Source organism: Rhincodon typus, chromosome 28, assembly GCF_021869965.1.
Source record: "Rhincodon typus isolate 14 chromosome 28, sRhiTyp1.1, whole genome shotgun sequence".
NCBI lineage: Eukaryota > Metazoa > Chordata > Chondrichthyes > Orectolobiformes > Rhincodontidae > Rhincodon > Rhincodon typus.
This window is the reverse complement of record NC_063359.1, coordinates 14,885,441-14,902,665: the sequence shown is the minus strand read 5'-3', so window position 1 is coordinate 14,902,665 and position 17,225 is coordinate 14,885,441. Positions and strand designations below refer to the sequence as shown.

General features: G+C 38.9%; 1 protein-coding gene across 1 annotated transcript in view; it reads right to left on the bottom strand.

Moving 5' to 3' along the window:
- Positions 1–17,225, bottom strand: part of tncb (tenascin Cb) — a 310,123-nt gene that overhangs the window by 81,017 nt on the left and 211,881 nt on the right. The window contains exons 7-9 of the mRNA XM_048613353.1: positions 13,921–14,184; positions 11,382–11,497; positions 5,891–6,050 (exon numbers count right to left, since the gene is read on the bottom strand). Coding sequence (XP_048469310.1) covers positions 5,891–6,050; positions 11,382–11,497; positions 13,921–14,184 — 540 coding nt within the window. The remainder of the gene's footprint in view (positions 1–5,890; positions 6,051–11,381; positions 11,498–13,920; positions 14,185–17,225) is intronic.

The window sequence follows — 17,225 nt, the reverse complement described above, 5'->3', positions numbered from 1 at the left end:
CTTGTTGTCTCGGATTCTCCAGCATCTGCAGTTCCTACTATCTCTGATACATTTGACAAAGATGGCTACAAGCCTATTTGCCAGAATTTAATTAATAAAATGAAGAACTGTAGATGCTACAGATTTGAAGTAATAAGAACAGAGATTGCTGGAGAAACTCAGGTTGGCTGGCTGAATCTGTGGAGAGAAAACAGTGTTAATGTTTCTGAAGAAGGATCCCTAGACTCAAAACATTAACTCTGTTTTCTTTCCTGATGAGTTTCTCCAGCATTTTCTGTTTTGTTTTTACTTGTTTTTACCTTCTGTATGTTAAATTTTTGCTAAAATCCACAGCTTTTGCTTTTGTGAAGAATTGCCAATTATAATTTAAGCCAGCAATTTCCTTTCAAATACAGCTACTTGCATTCTGAAAGGTGTTGCATGATTTATAGTAATATTTTGAAATTAATTGAGATTAAAGCATTACAAGGATGTGCCAAAAATGCAACATATGTAGAATGATATATAAACTAACAACTGTTGAAATTCCCCGGAAGTATGGCGATCAAATCTAGCATTGAATGTATGGAAATGGGTGGCAACAGTGTTTTACAGCTGCTGTAAAGTTAGATATACCTTGAATTTATTATATTAAAGCAAAAAAATCTGGTAGTGTGCACTTGAGGTAATCTCTAGTGTAAAGTCTCTATAGCATATTGCTGAATATTATATGACCAGATACAATCCCTGAGTATAGAACAAGGCCAGACATATACTGTGTAGATTTTGAATGCTCCTGCATTCTTCCACATCAACACTTTATTACAACTGACAGGTGGCCATTAGCTCATGCTTTCCTCATTAAATTTATCAGTCTGGCAATTTTTCTATCCAATACTGGGAAGATTCATCTGGTGTGGTTGTGCATGGGTGTGTGATTTATGATCTTGTAAAATGATCTTGTTCCAAAAGGTCCTGTGAAAACAGCCAAGTTGAGAAACAGTTCCAGTTCAAGCAGAATTTTCCCTCAAATTTTGTTCCATTCCCAGAACGGAATTAAAAATTAACGATTGGATAATTCCCATATCTCTCTGTCAGCTGTGCCAGTTGTTCAATTTACACAGGAAATAAAATAAATAATATTAACAGATTACTTCAATTATCAGTAGCTGCTATTCCTGCTCACATAGGTTTATGAGATATGAAATTATTAATTTATAATGATGAAACGGGTGCTTGCTCTTCTATTTAGGGAGCATTACTTTATGGTTCAGACTTTCATTTATGGACAGATATGATAACATTTGGTACCCAGGGTCTTGTTTGGATGTCATAGTTGTAATGATGGAGAAAATATCAGGATTTATAATCGTCATTTGACAACGATAGCTGGAGTCAGATTTTCACTGCCAGGATTGGGTCACGTTGAAGGTAGCTATTGAAAGAAATGGAGCTGATCCTACGTGTAATGATATGAGGCCTCCGTCCCGGGCTCTGCTGCTTTTCATAGAAAGGGAGCGGTGGCAAAGCAAGAAAATAATTTTGATTAGGCGCACAAAATAACTGCACAGAGGCCGGTATCCCATCACCAAGTCACGCTTTATTTACTTGTGCCTATTACATTGGCTGTGTGATCAGCCAGCTCGGAGTCAGTACCTGGGGTTGAGGAGATTCTAAATCCCCTGATTATATTGGTCAGCCAGGGCTTTCCTGATTAACAACCCCAATCAAGCATCTCATAGTCAACAAGATCCACTTGGTTCCAATCACTACAGCCCATTACAATAAACAAGCATCACCTAGAGAATTTGCCTTCCCCTCTAAGGTTTGGAAATATTTGCAGGTTTAGCAGTTTTTGGGACCTGTGTAAAGCTTCACATCGCTGGATTGTTTGCAATAGGATTAATCGCATGGAAAGAGTTTTGTTTGATTGAGAAAAATGGAAGATTTTATTCCATAACAATGACATTTGAATAATACTAATATTTCCCTCCTTTTTCCCCCTCATCTCTGACTCTCTGAGAGCGCTGGCTGATTAGTTAGATGTTTTCATCTTTTTTAAACCCTGCACATGTCACAGTCATTTGTGGCCCAATTGCTCCAGTGGCCTGCCCAATTCTGACTAAACAACTCCCTCTACCCAAACTAATTTCTGGATATATTTTTGCTTATGGTAAAATCTCCCTCAATCTCAATCTAATCAACAATTTGTGCTAGGGACTGGTGACACTGAGCTAAGGACAAATACTTCTGTGCATTAAATTGAAAGTATATCCTTTTCCAATTCATTGTGGAGTTTTACTTGGAACTGGTGACTTGGTATTACCTTTAGTCCCTTGTAACAAGCTTTGCCTGGCCAATTCCCCAGGCCAGCAGTAGGGGCATGGTGATCTGGATTTTCCTGGGAGTGAGTGATAACTGTGGTTGGTCAGTGTAAATGTTCACCCATAATGCACTTGAAAAGATTGTTCATAAAGGAGCTCCTGACTGGTGGAAACGATGTGTAAACCCGCTTCATCACTTTGTAGAGTAACTCATTTTAATGATTGGGATAATGCTTGAGGAGCAGAAACCAGCTAAGAAGAGTACCATGAAAGCCAGGAGAAAAGTTGAAACATTGGGCAATTAGGTGGAGGAAATTGAGGAAGGGGGTGGGTTATGATATCTATATCTAGAAAATGGAGGCAGAGGATATGTAATCTTTAATGTAGACTTTTCATTTCTTCTATGGTTGCAACAGCATTCCTGGTTTCAATTCACTTGATTTCAAATAGAGTCTTATATGTTGCCTCCCAGATTTATGATATTCCAGCTCCAACAGCTCAGAAGTGGAGGTTTAGAATTACACAAAGCAGCTTCTCAGCTGAGAGCCACACCTCTATCTAAGGCAGGGTTGCCTGGGTTATTTATAAAAGTAATAATGGACTGCTGTGAGTGGTCAAAACCCTTTTTCTTTAATGATATTAGGTTTAAGAAAGATATGTTGCAGAGAATCGAAAAAATGTTAAAAATCTCTTGAGGCAAAATAGCCTAAAACGTTTGGGTACGTACTTGAATCTTTGGAATTCTTTGCTTCAGGGAGTTGTAGATGCTTGGTTCATTGAGTATTTCCAAGCTTGAAACTGATAGATTTTTTTGGACCTTAAGGGGATTTAGGAGATGGGGATTGGGTGTGTAGTGACTGTAATGAGGTCAACCAGCTGGACATCATAGAATATGAGATCCCTGATTAGGGTTGTTAATCTGGTCCAATCAGGTAGCCATAGCTGATAGATAAAAAAAGAGGTACATCAGACATTCTGACACTCTGGGTGTTGACTCTGATGAGGCTGTGCCAGAGTCAAAGGCTTTCCAAGTGTAAATAACTTGGATATCGGCTTCTGTAGAGTTATTTCAGTGGCAATGAAAGTTGGATTAAAGATCTAGCCATGCAAAAACACCTACTGGTTGAAGTCCAACTGGACTTCAAATAGCCTACAACTGGCTTTATCATTGGAAAATGCAGGAAGTGGAGCAATGAGTTGCAGGGTGTTCCGATGGAAATGGACTGAGCTTGAAGAACACCACTTGAGTGAAGGCAATTGCATAACTGCACTCAGGACATATCATGAATAGAGGGACGTTTTGTAAGCCCACAGCAAAACCCCAAAATAAAGCCAGGTCTCAGTCAAATGGTTAAAGTTTTCTTCAGGATCTGGGCCAGCAAGCCACGTAGTTGCTGCCAGGATGTGGATTCGAGATAGCAAAAGAGTCCTACCATTCCTAAATTGAGTAAAAGAACTCATATGCCGGTATCCAGGAGTGCACATACCCTCGAAAGTCCACTTACATCTGGTTTGGAACAGTTCAATTGCTTAGCAACATCCAAATCAGAACCAATCAAAATAAATGTCTGATTAAATGGCCATCTAGTTCTAATGAAGTCCGATACCAGCACAGCCACACCAGTGATGGCAGAACCAGTTTTTAACAAAATTCGCTTTGGACACCAACCCTTAAGTTTGCCTGAGACCTTGGTTAGGCTGAGAACCAATACCAGGGATCCTTTACAGATTAGGGGTACAACTTCAGTTCCAGTCTCTTATGAAAAGTAGCTGGTTCAGTTATCACTGATTGTAGTAAAAGGCTCAGGCCCAAGCTTGATTGGGGTGAAATTGGTTGAGAGAGATTATCCTAGATTGGCTCAATGTTGCTCAGTTAGAAAATGGCTGCCTGAGTAAAGTCCTAATGGAATACACAGAAGTCTTCCAGGAAGGTCTAGGTTTGCTTAAAGAGGGCAAGACAGTGATGCCCATAGCCATTCAGCGGTGGGCTCTGATATTAATTGTTTATAACTAAAGTTTGAACACCATCCGGGAGGCCAAGTAGTGAATGTGGATGCATTGAGCAGGCTCTGACTGGCAGGTACACCACCAATATTACCATCACTAGAAGGTTCTGTAATGGTTTTAAATTTTCTGGACCCACTTCTAGTCACAGCTGACAATATCAGGCTTTGAACATAGAAAGATCCGCTCCTGGCAAAACGGAAACAGCTGATGGAGGAAACCAAAGGGCCGTCACAACCAGAACAAAATCCTTTTGGACCCAGAGAGACCAAGTCACAGTACAGGAAGGCATATTATAATGGGGAGTAAGAGTGATTGTCCTGAACAAATGTCAACCCTAGACACTGGCTGAACTCCACCAAGGGTGTCCAAAATGAAGATGCTGGTGAGATGATATGGTCGCTGGTCAAGCTTGGATGCAGACATAGCTGTGTTCATGGAGCAGTGCCAAAAAGGACAAAAATTACTGCCTGCAGCTCTCCCGCATTCATGGGAATAGCTACGGAAAACTTGGACTTGGTTACATATCAACCATCCAGGTCCTTTCATGGGCTCAATTTTCTTAGACATTGCGGATACCCACTCTAAGTCACTGGATGTGCATAGAGTCCATTCGTCAAATACAGGGACCACAACAGGAAAGCTGCGCGCAGCTTTTTCGATACACAGACTCCCGGGAAGTGTTGGTCACAGATAACGGGCCATCATTTATCAGCAGGGAGTCTGAGTATTTCCTAAAGTTGAATGGGAATCGACATATAAGGACAGCTCTATACCATCCATCATCCAATGGTCTGGCAGAAAGAGCAGTCCAAATGTAGAAGGCAGGCTTGAAGAAACAGCCTGCAGCCTTGCTAAATACCAAGCTGTCCTAGTTCTTATTTGATTATATGACCACCCCACATGCAATGACAAGGTTAGCTCCAGCAGAGTTGCTAATGGGGAGAAGACTGTGTACCAGGCTAAATGTGGAGGGTGCCGAGTGAAATGGCATCAGGAGAATCAATGTCGGTCACAAGACTCCAATAAGCAAGAGAGACAGTTTACTTAAGTGGCAAAGTTTGGTGTAGAAACCACAGAAATAACCCTGCATGGGTGATGCACGGTCAACGTGAGGTCAGGTCCAGTGACGTATAAATTTCGGGTGGGTGCCGTGGTCCTGAACAAGCACGCATTTGAAAGCTGCAAACTCACAAATGAGATTGTGACACTTTGGGTGCTGACGCTGATGAATTGTGCCAGAGTTAAAGACTTCCCATGTGTAAATAAAGGGTGACTTGGTGACAGGATACCAGTCTCTGTGGAGTTACTTCAGGGTATAAAATTGAAATTGTGGTAGAAGGTTAGCCATCACCTAATTGGATGGCAGATCAAGATTAAAGAGCTGTGGAGCCCTAATTCTGTTCTCATTTCTTTCATGTGGCATCATGAATTAAGGAAAGGAACTTGCTAGAAATAAGTCAGCTTAGGTCCATACTAATCAGATCAGTATTTGATATGAATGTCAATCTTGTATTGACTCAAATTGAAGGCTGTGCAATCGAGAAGTCAGCCAAGCAGAGGGGAAAGTAACATTTACATCTACTCACTTGTTGTCAGTCTTTGCTTAATTGGTGGGCCACGAGTATTATTTTTCACAACATGAAGGCTGACCTCGTAATCGTGTCCTGGAGCCAGACCAGTCTGTACAAATGATACCTGCGGCTGTTTCAGGCTGTTGGAAATTTCTCCATTTTCTTCTTTCTGCAAATAGAAGGATATTTCAGGCTTGTACAGAGAAACACAGAGGTGATCTGTGACACATCGCTTTGGTTCATTATTTCAGATATTGCCCCAGGCTTGCGGATATATCAAAGGCTTTTTTCTGATGCCATCCATCGCAATAAAGTATTCCAAGTGTATTTGGATAGATGAGTGGGCAACAAGAATATTTATGTACAGTTTGTGGCTGATTTATCATACTTACTTTAAAGATAAGTTAGTGTTGAGAAAAGAATTTGTCAACTGGTCTGCATTAAAATATAGGCAGCATGAAGAATGTTGAATTGTAATTTGTATCACTACCAATTACTGAAATAAAAACACAATACCATGCTTTCTAGAGATCTGAAATAAAAATAGAAAATGTTGAAAAACCTCAGCAGCATCTGTGGAGAGAGAAACAAAATTCATATTTTGCATTTGATATGATTCTTCTTTGGAACAGTTTTGCTCGGTTCACTGAGATTTTACAAGATGTTCTGAAAAAGGGTCACGGGGCTTGAAATATTATTTTGATTTTCTCTTTAAAGATGCTGCCAAACCTGTTGAGTTTCTCCAGATCTGTCTGTTTTTGTTTTACGACATATTCTGCTTTTAGTTTATTACCACCAACCATTGTTTGATATGGAGAAGTTAGAAATCTTCATGTCCAAAGGAGACAAATTTAGAGTCCAATTTGCAATGCCACTTTCATAAAAACAATTCATAAAGCAAGATGTAATCAGAATTTAAGCCAGTTGCATCTGAATGTAGCCACAAGCATGATCCTGAATTTCTTGTTGCTCACCACTTTAATTATTTGTTCCATTTTCACAATGTTGTTCAAGTCCTCTGCAATCTGTTTGGGTGAAATGCGATGCAATATCAAGATACTGCACCTTTTAATTAGATGGTTTACACCTTCCAGTCTCAACATGGAGCACACCACCATCAGATGGTTAGCACTGTTCCCATTTTCTCAAACAGTAGCTGGTAGTAAGAGGTCTGTTGTAACCATTGACCTATTCTCTGAATCCAGGTTCTCTTACCTGGCATCAAGCTTTTTTTTTATTTATTCATGGAATGAGAGCATCATTGTTTAGGCCAACATTTATTGCCCATCCTTTTTTTTGCCTAGAGGGCAGTTAAGAGTCAACCATACTTCTGTTGGCATGTAGGCCAGACCAGGTAAGGTGGGAAATTGACTTTCCTAAAGAACATTAGTGAACCAAATGGGACTTTAAAGACATTTGACAGTGGTTATACGGTCACCGTTAAACATAGATATTAAATCCAGAGGTTTATGGAGCTTTGCTATGGAGTTTAAAATAATGACCATATAGAACAAAGAAGACCCTCAGTCTCTCAGTCTTGGCCCAGTTTAGCCCAATAACGGCTCAGTTTTCTCCGGCTCATTACTTTAAGTTTAAAATCCAAATATCAAAATAAAACATGCTGTTAAAAAAAAGTAAACCAACTGACGTGCATGTTGAATTAAACTTTATTTCTTTTTGTGTACCATTTTTAATTGAAGGAAGTAATGTGAAATATGTAATGGAATAAAATTATCTAAACAAGTTAAATTTAACCCAAGTTATCCTAAAAACTCTTTTCAGAAACAAAAGCAGAAATTGCTGGAAAATCTCAGTTGGCCTGGCAGCATCTGTGGAGAGAAATCTTCCCAGACATTATTGGAACACTTCTGCATCATTTTAGCATTTTAGATTTATTTCTATTTCTGGATTTCAGATATTTGTGCTTTTTTATGATTCATCTTCCCAAGTTACAGATTCATAGAAAATTACACAGAAGGAGGCCATGAAGTTCATCAATTCTAAGCTAGTTTTTTTTTCCAAAGACCAATGCACTCAGTATCTTAGCTGCACTTTTCAATCTCACGCTCATCTTGATATCCCTGCAATTAAGTACTTATCCAGTTCCTTTTTGAAGACTGATATTGATTTTTTTTAAACACCCAATCAGACTGCACAGTTTAAATGTTAATCAATTGGTTCTTCAACACCTGCTTCCTCATAATAGTTCTCATTCTTCAATCACCTTATATCTGTGTCCTCTAGTTAACCCCACAGCTATTGAAGGCAGTTTCTCTTTATTTAGTCAATCCAAATATTTGACAAATCTCATTCTTTTCTGGAGTCATCATGTTAACCCATGACTTGTCAAATTTGATGAAAGAACATTTCTTGTAACATACATCTGTTACAACATGTAACAGTCAAAAATGTAGGTGTTAGTCATGCATTTTTTAGGAACAGATGTAACAATATTTTACAGCTGTCTGCACTTCAAATGAATAAATAAATATGACAGTGATATGACAGTATTGTAATGAAAGATATTTCAGCACCTTGATGATACGATGGTATTTATATCTGAATGAAAGCAATCAAGCTGAAGGATGAGGATGACCCTTTGCATGCAACTCTTATACCTATCATGTTATTCCAGTCATCTCGTTTGTCTCCAGCACCACCTTATTTTTAATTCTTTTTGATTATCTCTCTGCCTCATTTAATCGGATTATAGGTCATCCCTTTGCTGGTTATTCAGCTGTTGACGCTTTACTCACACCATCTAATGCTTTGGATCACCTGCAGGGACTTATTATTCGACACTCCACTTATACCATTCGTATGATCATTTGATCCTCTGCCCTTGATCTCTCTGCTTATAAATTCTGTGTTCTGTGTGCTTCTCTCTCACTTCACTTGACGAAGGAGCAGCGTTCCGAAAGCTTGTGATTTCAAATAAACCTGTTGGGCTATAACCTGGTGTGGTATGACTTCTGACTTTGTCCACCCCAGTCCAACCCCAACACCTCCACATCATGGTTGGTTATGGTGCCATCTTAGGTACAGGATACCTAGGTCCAGATACTTAAGTATTTGTTACAGACTTGAAGGAATAATAAATAAAAGTCCAGCATAAGAACAAAAAGTTTTTAAAAAGCACTTGAATCACAGTCCTTTTCACTGAGTTCGTGCCAGTACTGAGCCTCCAGACCATGCTGGGCTTCAAAACTCGAGGTCTTGTTTCCAGTCTGCGAGGGCCTCACCTCCCCCACAGTGGCCTTCAGTCTGGGACTTGCCTCACTGCAATGGCCTCTGGTCCAGGACTCGCCCCCCAGGACCTGCCTCCAGCACTGGCCTGGTCTGGGACTCACCAGTGATGGCCTCTGGCCTGGGAGTCGCCTCCTCCATTCCCTCCAGGTAAGGTTAAGAAGTTAAAAGTTTGAAACCAATATACTATAGAAAAGAGAAAAAAAGAGAGGAGAAAAAAAACAAGAAAAAGAACGGGCGGAGCAGAGGAGCTCAGGCTGGAGCATCCTACTGTGCCGCCAATTTGCACAAATTAGTTGAGATAGCAAGTATTAGTCAACTTGAAAGGATCAGCAAAATGCAATGGGAAAAGTAGAAAAGAAAAACTTCCATTGTTCGGGTAATTACTCCAAGCACCAAATGGCGACTGGTGTGCGTGCAGACAGGGCTGGTGATATCAACTGGCTGTGGCAGCTCACGGGTTCTCCCATGATCCTTTGCAGATGTCACCACATTCTATGCACAGTGACGTCAGCACCAGAGTACGTTCTGTCTGCCCCATGGTAAATAGTCTGTAGAAGTGATGACCAATCCCCCATTCTACCTTAGTTACTGCTTGCACTCCCTAGCCTTGATTAGCCAAGATCCTTCAGAATCATGTATAATTGGAAACTGTGTGAATAATCACAGTTATACTGGCAGATGCTGCTGCTGCTCCACTGTTTGCAATGATGCCATTTAAGGTATCTAAAGTAAACCATTTATGATTGAGGTGAGGTGAAATTACTTCACCCAGAGAGTGGTGTGCCTTTGGAATTCTGAATCATAGAAAGCTGTTGAGGCCAAAACATTGAATGTTTTCAAGAAGGAGATAGATGCAGATCTGAGGGCTAAAAGAATATAGGGCAAAAGCCAGTAACAGGCACTGAGCTGAACATTGAGCCGTGATCCTATTGCATGGTGGAGCAGCTGTGAAGGGCTGAATGGCCTGTTCCTATTTTCTATGATTTGATGTTTGCAACACTGTACTCCTGTGCATGCGTGCATTGCTTCGCCTCATTGGTGGCATTCTCAATAAATGCAACCTGCATTTATTTGCCCTTTCTCCCAAGTACCAGATGTCTGAGAGTACATTATAGCCAGTGAAATAATTTTTGAAGTGTAGTCACCATTATAATGTAGGAAACATGGCAGCCAATTTGCATACAGCAAACTCCCTTGAACAACAATGTGATAGTGGCAGACAAGCTGTCTTCATGATGTTGATTTTGGGATAAATATTGGTCAGGACATTGGGAACGTCTCCCCTTCTCCTTTCTGCAACAGTGCCAAGGGATCTATTGCATCCATTCAAGTAGGCAGATAGTTTCTCTGACAGTGCAATGGTCCCTCAGTACTGCATTGGAATATCAGGATCGTTTATTATACTCAAATTCTGGAATAGGACTCAAGCCCAGAACCTTGTAACTCAGAACTGAAATTGCTACCAACTGAGCCACAGCTGATATGGAAGGGAAATAAGAAATTTCTTACACCTCATTAAAATTAATTTTAAAAATGGCATTTTCTACCAGCTGTTTAAGTTGTAGCTGTAGCCTTCCTTGGGACTGTTTGTGGCTAATGCTGCACTGAAAAAGTCCCAGGACATTACTGCAGAGGTTTCTAAGATAGACATTTCATCATCAAAAGGCCTGATATAAGAATGATCAGTGAAGATTGCATAAATTTTAAGTTCATTTATGACAGCTGACATACTTAAATAGCCTCTTTCTATATACAGCAAGATCTAGACAACATTGAGCTTGGCAATGGCAAGTGACATTCATACCACACAAATGCCAGGCAGTAGCCATCTCCACAGTGAGTGAGTATAATTGAATTCCCTTGACATTCAATGGCATTATCACTGTTGAATCCCCCAATTGCTGACATCCTAGGAAGTTATTATTAATCAGAAAAAAGAACTGAACCAGTAATAAAAAAATTTGGGAAATGGAATTACCTAACAAAGGTACACACTTTCTTAATTTTCATTTCATACCAAAGAACAAACATTTGATCCACAAATACAGTGGATCACAAAAAATGATCCAAGATCTTTTCTGACATGAAACAAAATACACAAGATTAGAAAATTTAGGCATACAATTATCAACTAATTGAAAACAATGACAGCAGGATTGATCAATTAATTTGGCCCACTTTATAAGAAATCAATAATATACTTGCTACATCCTCTAATTTTGTGACTATATCATTATATCATTTGACTTACCGGAGCTTTGAAAATGATCTCCCAACCATCAAACACGATATCCAAAGGTTCCCACTCCACATTTACAGAGGTCTCACGAATGGACTTGAATCTTAGACCATCTGGTGTGGGTAGATCTGCAGGGAGGCAGGAAGTAAGTTTAGAAAGCTGGAGCTTTATGTCAAACAGATAATTTAGTTCAGAACAATTATAGGTTATGAGCAGGAACAGCTTCAAGCAACAGTCTTTAAGTTTAATGTGGTTTAAGTAGGCACTCAAATTGCAACATGGCCTGTTTTGACATTGGTGAAATGGCTCCCGGCGACAAAATTGATGAAGCCTACCAATTTAGAACAAACTACTTATCCAATAATAATCAATTTTTTCATGAAATATTGTGGCTGTTGACTTGCTTGCCGAGCTGGTTTGTTTATGTTCAGACGTTTTGTCACCAGGTAACATCATCAGTGAGGCTTCCATGGAAGTGATGTTGTTCTACTCCGCTTGGAATTTATACTGTCTGGTCCGTTATGGTGAGCTGTGTCATTTCCGGTTTTGATCTGTATGGGACCTCATATAGAAACCCACACAGAACAGAACCAGAAATGACACAACTCACCATAACGGATCAGAGTGTATAAATTCCAACGGAGTAGAACAACAATGCTTCATTGGAGGTCTCACTTATGATGTTACCTAGCATGGTGATGAAACTATTGAACGAAAACAAGCCAGCTTGGTGAGCAAGTCAACAATCTCATCCACAACCTGAGCTACGAATCTTTGCAAAAACCTGATTGAAATATTGCAGGACTATAGATTGAATGCATTTTAAAAACTAAGACTAACATCTTGATTTTTATTCTCTTTCATATAAATTGCTAACATCAACAGTATTCAGAAGTTTGTCTGAAAGGCAAGGCACAAATTAAACTGTAGCCCTAAAATACTGAACTGGGAATGGCTTTACTCAAACTGGATATAAAAATCAACCTTTACTTGAAATATTTGCTGCTAGTTGCCAATGCTTTGCATTGACTTTGACATAAATTTAGTCAATAGTTTCAGCTTGAATTGTTTCCATATTACATGTTTGATTCATTTATTCTTGATGAGATCATATTGAAGTTAATTCACAGGCTATATCCATCAATGCAATGAGATCTATGTTATGATGCATCAAAGCAGCTATTGATAGCAATGATAAAACACAGACCAAAGGTTATGGAAAGAACTTAAGAGTACTTGAAGTGAAAAGCTGAGGCCATTTTCATTTTTTTTTCAAGGTCAGTGTGCTATTTTTTGTGAAATCATTCAACAAATTTCATTTTACGAATGACCAAGATTTCATTCTTTTGAACCTATGCTTTCAGACATCAACAAACAGTATTCATTACTAATGTCCCTAGTTAAGCTAACACTTTTTGCTTGCGATTGATGGAATAATAAAGAAATGGAACTAATTAGAAAATATGTAACTTTTATGGTTTCTGCATTTCTGTTCAGAACTCCATTTATCTGAATGGATAACCTACAGTGGAAATAAATACTTTTACAGTCACCTTAGTGAGTTTTCTTTGGGGCTATTACCACTGTATTTGGAATTTCAGGTCAGGTTTATTCACACACAATGGGATGAAACACACAACTAATTGGGCAATATGTTTTAAAGCATACAAGATGAAATACATCGACTGAAAAGTTCAACATAAATGTTCTGTTGATGCCAATTTCGAATCTTTACAAGGTTTGAACAGCCAGTGAAAGTAATGGCAACAAAATTGTCTTGCTGACGTGAATACTTTTTGTTAACCCAAGTGAGTACTCAGAATAGCCTTTTAATGACCAATTCTTCATATCATTTTAAAAATGATCTTTTACTTTAGAATTAATCGCTTACTTTTACAGAGAAACTAGCTGGAAAAAAAGGGTTGGCTATTTCTCAAATTCTGCACAAACATCATTGTGAATGAAGCTACAGTGTTGATATTCTGTGTCTGCTATCACTGTCTCAGATGCTAAAATAGAGTGAGGAATTTGACAAACACACAGATATCTACATTATCAATAGTAAATTTCCAGCTATTTTTCCCAGCTACTGGGATGAGGCTTTTTGTTGCTGTTGATAATAAACAACTTACATTCTATCAGTCTATAACTTCACGTCAAATCTCTAAACAAAAGCATCCAAAAACATGATTTTAAAGATGGATAGCAAAGTATGGGTCAATTTAAATTTATTTATAAAAATAAATATATTATTGCTTTAAATATGCATATTTTCAGCATCTTTGCCATATTATGTTTAGAGCTCAGATGCTTAAGGTACTTTTTTAATTGAAAAAAAAAGCACTATTTGCCAACTATATCATTTTGTCAATCACACTAATTGCTTCTTATTTTGGCCTGGGACGTCAATTTGCTTTCTCCCAATTAACAATTCGCATTGTTCTCAATGTTCTTTGCATCAATGTGATGAACAAATCACAGACGGGTAAGTTTGCCGTTCACAGGCTCAAATATGCAAATGGACATTCTTACAGAGACTGGCAGTACTCACGTGTTGCTACCCTGGCACTGACAGGAATGCTTTTCTGGTTGTTAAGGATAGCATAAACGTTGATTAAATATTCAAGTCCTGGCTCTAGTCCTTGAATGGTGGATGTCATTTGGTCACCAGGTACTCTTATTTCCAACTGTAGACCACCAGGGGTAGTTGGAGCATAGGTGATAAGATATTCATTTACTCGGACTTCATTATACCACTCCACATCCATGGTTTTAGGGTCCACTTCAGTCACCTTTAGATTTTTGGGGGGAGAAACTGTAGGAAGATACAAGTCCTGTGATAACGTTTTGAACTCAAAGAATACTAAGGTAACGATAATCTGACACTGGTTACAATTCTGAACTTGATCAAAATTTTGAAACAGAGACATTTGGGCAAAGTTTCTGCTTAAAACTAGAAATTAAGCCTAATGATAATGAGGCAAGTGGACACATAAAGGAAGAGGTAACCATAAAAGAAAGAGCCAACCAAATTATATGGAACATTTATTTTAAAAAAATACCGCAGTGTATTGTAACCCTCTATGCATTGTATATTACTTTTCTGTATGTTTGTTTTAGTAAATATGATGGAGTTTAAATAAGAGTGGTGAGATCTACAATGTAAGTACTGTGGTGGTATCAGACTTTTAATGTATTAAAATGTCCCAAGGCACTTCATAGAGGCATTATGAAACAAAATATGGTATAAAGTCACATAAGGAAATATTAGGGAAAATGTTAATTCTGGTTTTAGGAAATATTGAAATGGAAGAAAGCAAGCTAGGGAGGAAGAGAGGTATGGTAAGGAATTTTACAGTTTGGTTTCAGGCAGCTGAAGGCAGGGCCCCCAGTGGTAAAATCTTGAATGCTCAGAAATTGAACTGGAACAGTCTTGCAGACTCCAACAACATTCAAGAATGGATGTGTGAGTCTTTGGGAAATCATTACTATTGCAGTTAACTATGAGATGCAAAGTGGACAGTAGTATTAACTATTGCTTTCTTTCCAATTATTTTTGTCAGGTCAGTTATTTCCATTTGGGAAGGATATAATCATATTCTGTGATTTAATATATTATACTTCTGCATTTGGAGATGGTTTGAATACTTTAGGTAGAGATTGGATCCACAGATGACAATTAATTAAGTTAATGTGTCACAGCTTTTTGTAAACAAGTGGTCGGTGATACATATACAATATAATCTGAGCATCATCACAAGGTTTGCACATGATTTCCCATGTTATAGCAAATTTATTGGTTATTTTCAGGGGATTTTGATAGACACTTCCCACAATTGCTTTTTTGATCATTAAGTTCACATAAGTACATGGGTAGGAAGAATTTGAAGGGATATGAACTAGGAGCAGGCAGGTGGGACTAGTTTAGTTTGGGATCATGTTCAGTATGGATTGTTTGGACCAAAGGGTCTGTTTCAGTGCTGTATGACACTATGACTCTAAGCATCTCTGAGCAGGTTTGGCTGAATAGTATATTCAAATGTAACAGCGATTGCCATATGCTGATCAAATTTTAATTTCAAATGAAGAAAATTTGGATCCAATATTTCTTTTAAAATCAGTTGAAATAATTTAATGATATGTTGCTTGCAAACAGGCCTCTCCATTAAAATTAAATTAGCTTCTGTTTTCTGTGGAATATCCTGCTCATGCGTACTGAGCACTCTCATTTAACTTTGTATAGATTATCAGTATTCTTATAAAATAACAGAGTCATAACTTAGAAAGTGGCTGTTCAGCCCATAACAGGTTCTTGGAAAGTGCCATCCAATTAGTCTCACACCCCTGCTCCTCCCATAGCAAATTGCTCTCTGAGACAACCTGTCCCATTTTGACTGCCTCGGTTAAATTAGCTTCCGGCACCTTTTCAGGCTGTGGGTCTGTAGTCACATGTAGGCCAGGCCAGGTAAGGATGTCAGTTTCCTTCCCTGAAGGACATTAGTGAAGCAGATGGGTTTTTCCAACAATTGACAATGGTTTTTCATGGTCACCATTAGACTCGTAATTCCAGATTTTGTTTTATTGAATTCAAATTCCACCCTCTGCCATCGTCCCCAGAAAATGACCAAGGTCTCTGGACTAATAGTCTAGAAATAATACACTAGGCCATTGTTGCCCCTTCAAATTGCTCCAAACATAGACCATAAAACTTCACTTTCTCAAGGTAGGCTTATTTTCCAGCTCTGACTAGCAGGAGAACCATGCATAACTTTGAGGAAACTCATTAGAATAAGCTATAGTTGGAAGATTTCATCTCGGGCAAGAATGTGGGGGAAAAAAACTGACGGTTTGAGACATCCCCTCCTCTAAACATACTTACTCAACTGACAGAGAGAGGCAACCATGGGCAAGAAGGGCTGAAGTTACAAAAGGAAGAAAATGTATGAAAGGAAACAAATAAGTTTGACTGAAAAGAATGACAAATCAATATGTCATGTTGGAGGAATGAAAATAAAACAGATAATTATCCCATTTATTTACTTTAAATCATGTATCTCTGGACATACCAGACAAGAAGACTGCAGAGAATAAACAGTGCTACTATTTTGTCCGCGGTTGACTATCACAACAAATTAACTGGAGATAGCATAAGACGATTGAGCTCATGTTTCGGTCCATCGTGTATAACTTGTATTTATGAACTGCAGAGGTTTGGCATGGTCTATCAAGCATATGGGAAAATCTTTTGGATTCTCATGGATTATTTTTTGCTCCAATTTGAAAACCAGACAGTGAGCAATTCAATTGCATACCTAAGTAATTTTTAACCTTAGGATCATTTGTTTAAATATACATCACTAATTTTGGCACAGTCCTATAACATAGCTAAAAATGCAAGCAATATCTAAAAGCTGTGGGAAACGGTGGTGTAATGCTGATATCACTGGACTCAAGAGGCCCACCAGACAGCTGATGGAATTTAAATTCAATGACTAAAACCTGAACTTAAACTACTCTTAGCAATAGTAACATTCCTCAAGATGGTGACGGTGGAGAAGGCAGTGTTTGGGCTTGTCAATCCGTCTGCTTTTCTCCTCTTCCTCTATTCATATTCTGTCTCTTTTTTTCTAAGATTTTAAAGTTTTTTTTTGACAAGAAAGCTTACCTTGGAGCAGGTGGGGACCGGAGTGAAGTGGGCTGGAGGCCTGGTGCGTTGTGGAGCGTCTGGGGACCAGGGCAGAGCTGGCTGGAGGGCTGGAGTGGTGCGGAGAGGCTAGGGACTGGGGCAGAGCAGGCTGGAGGGCTGGAGCGGTGCGGAGAGGCTGGGGACCAGGGCAGAGCAGGCTGGAGGGCTGG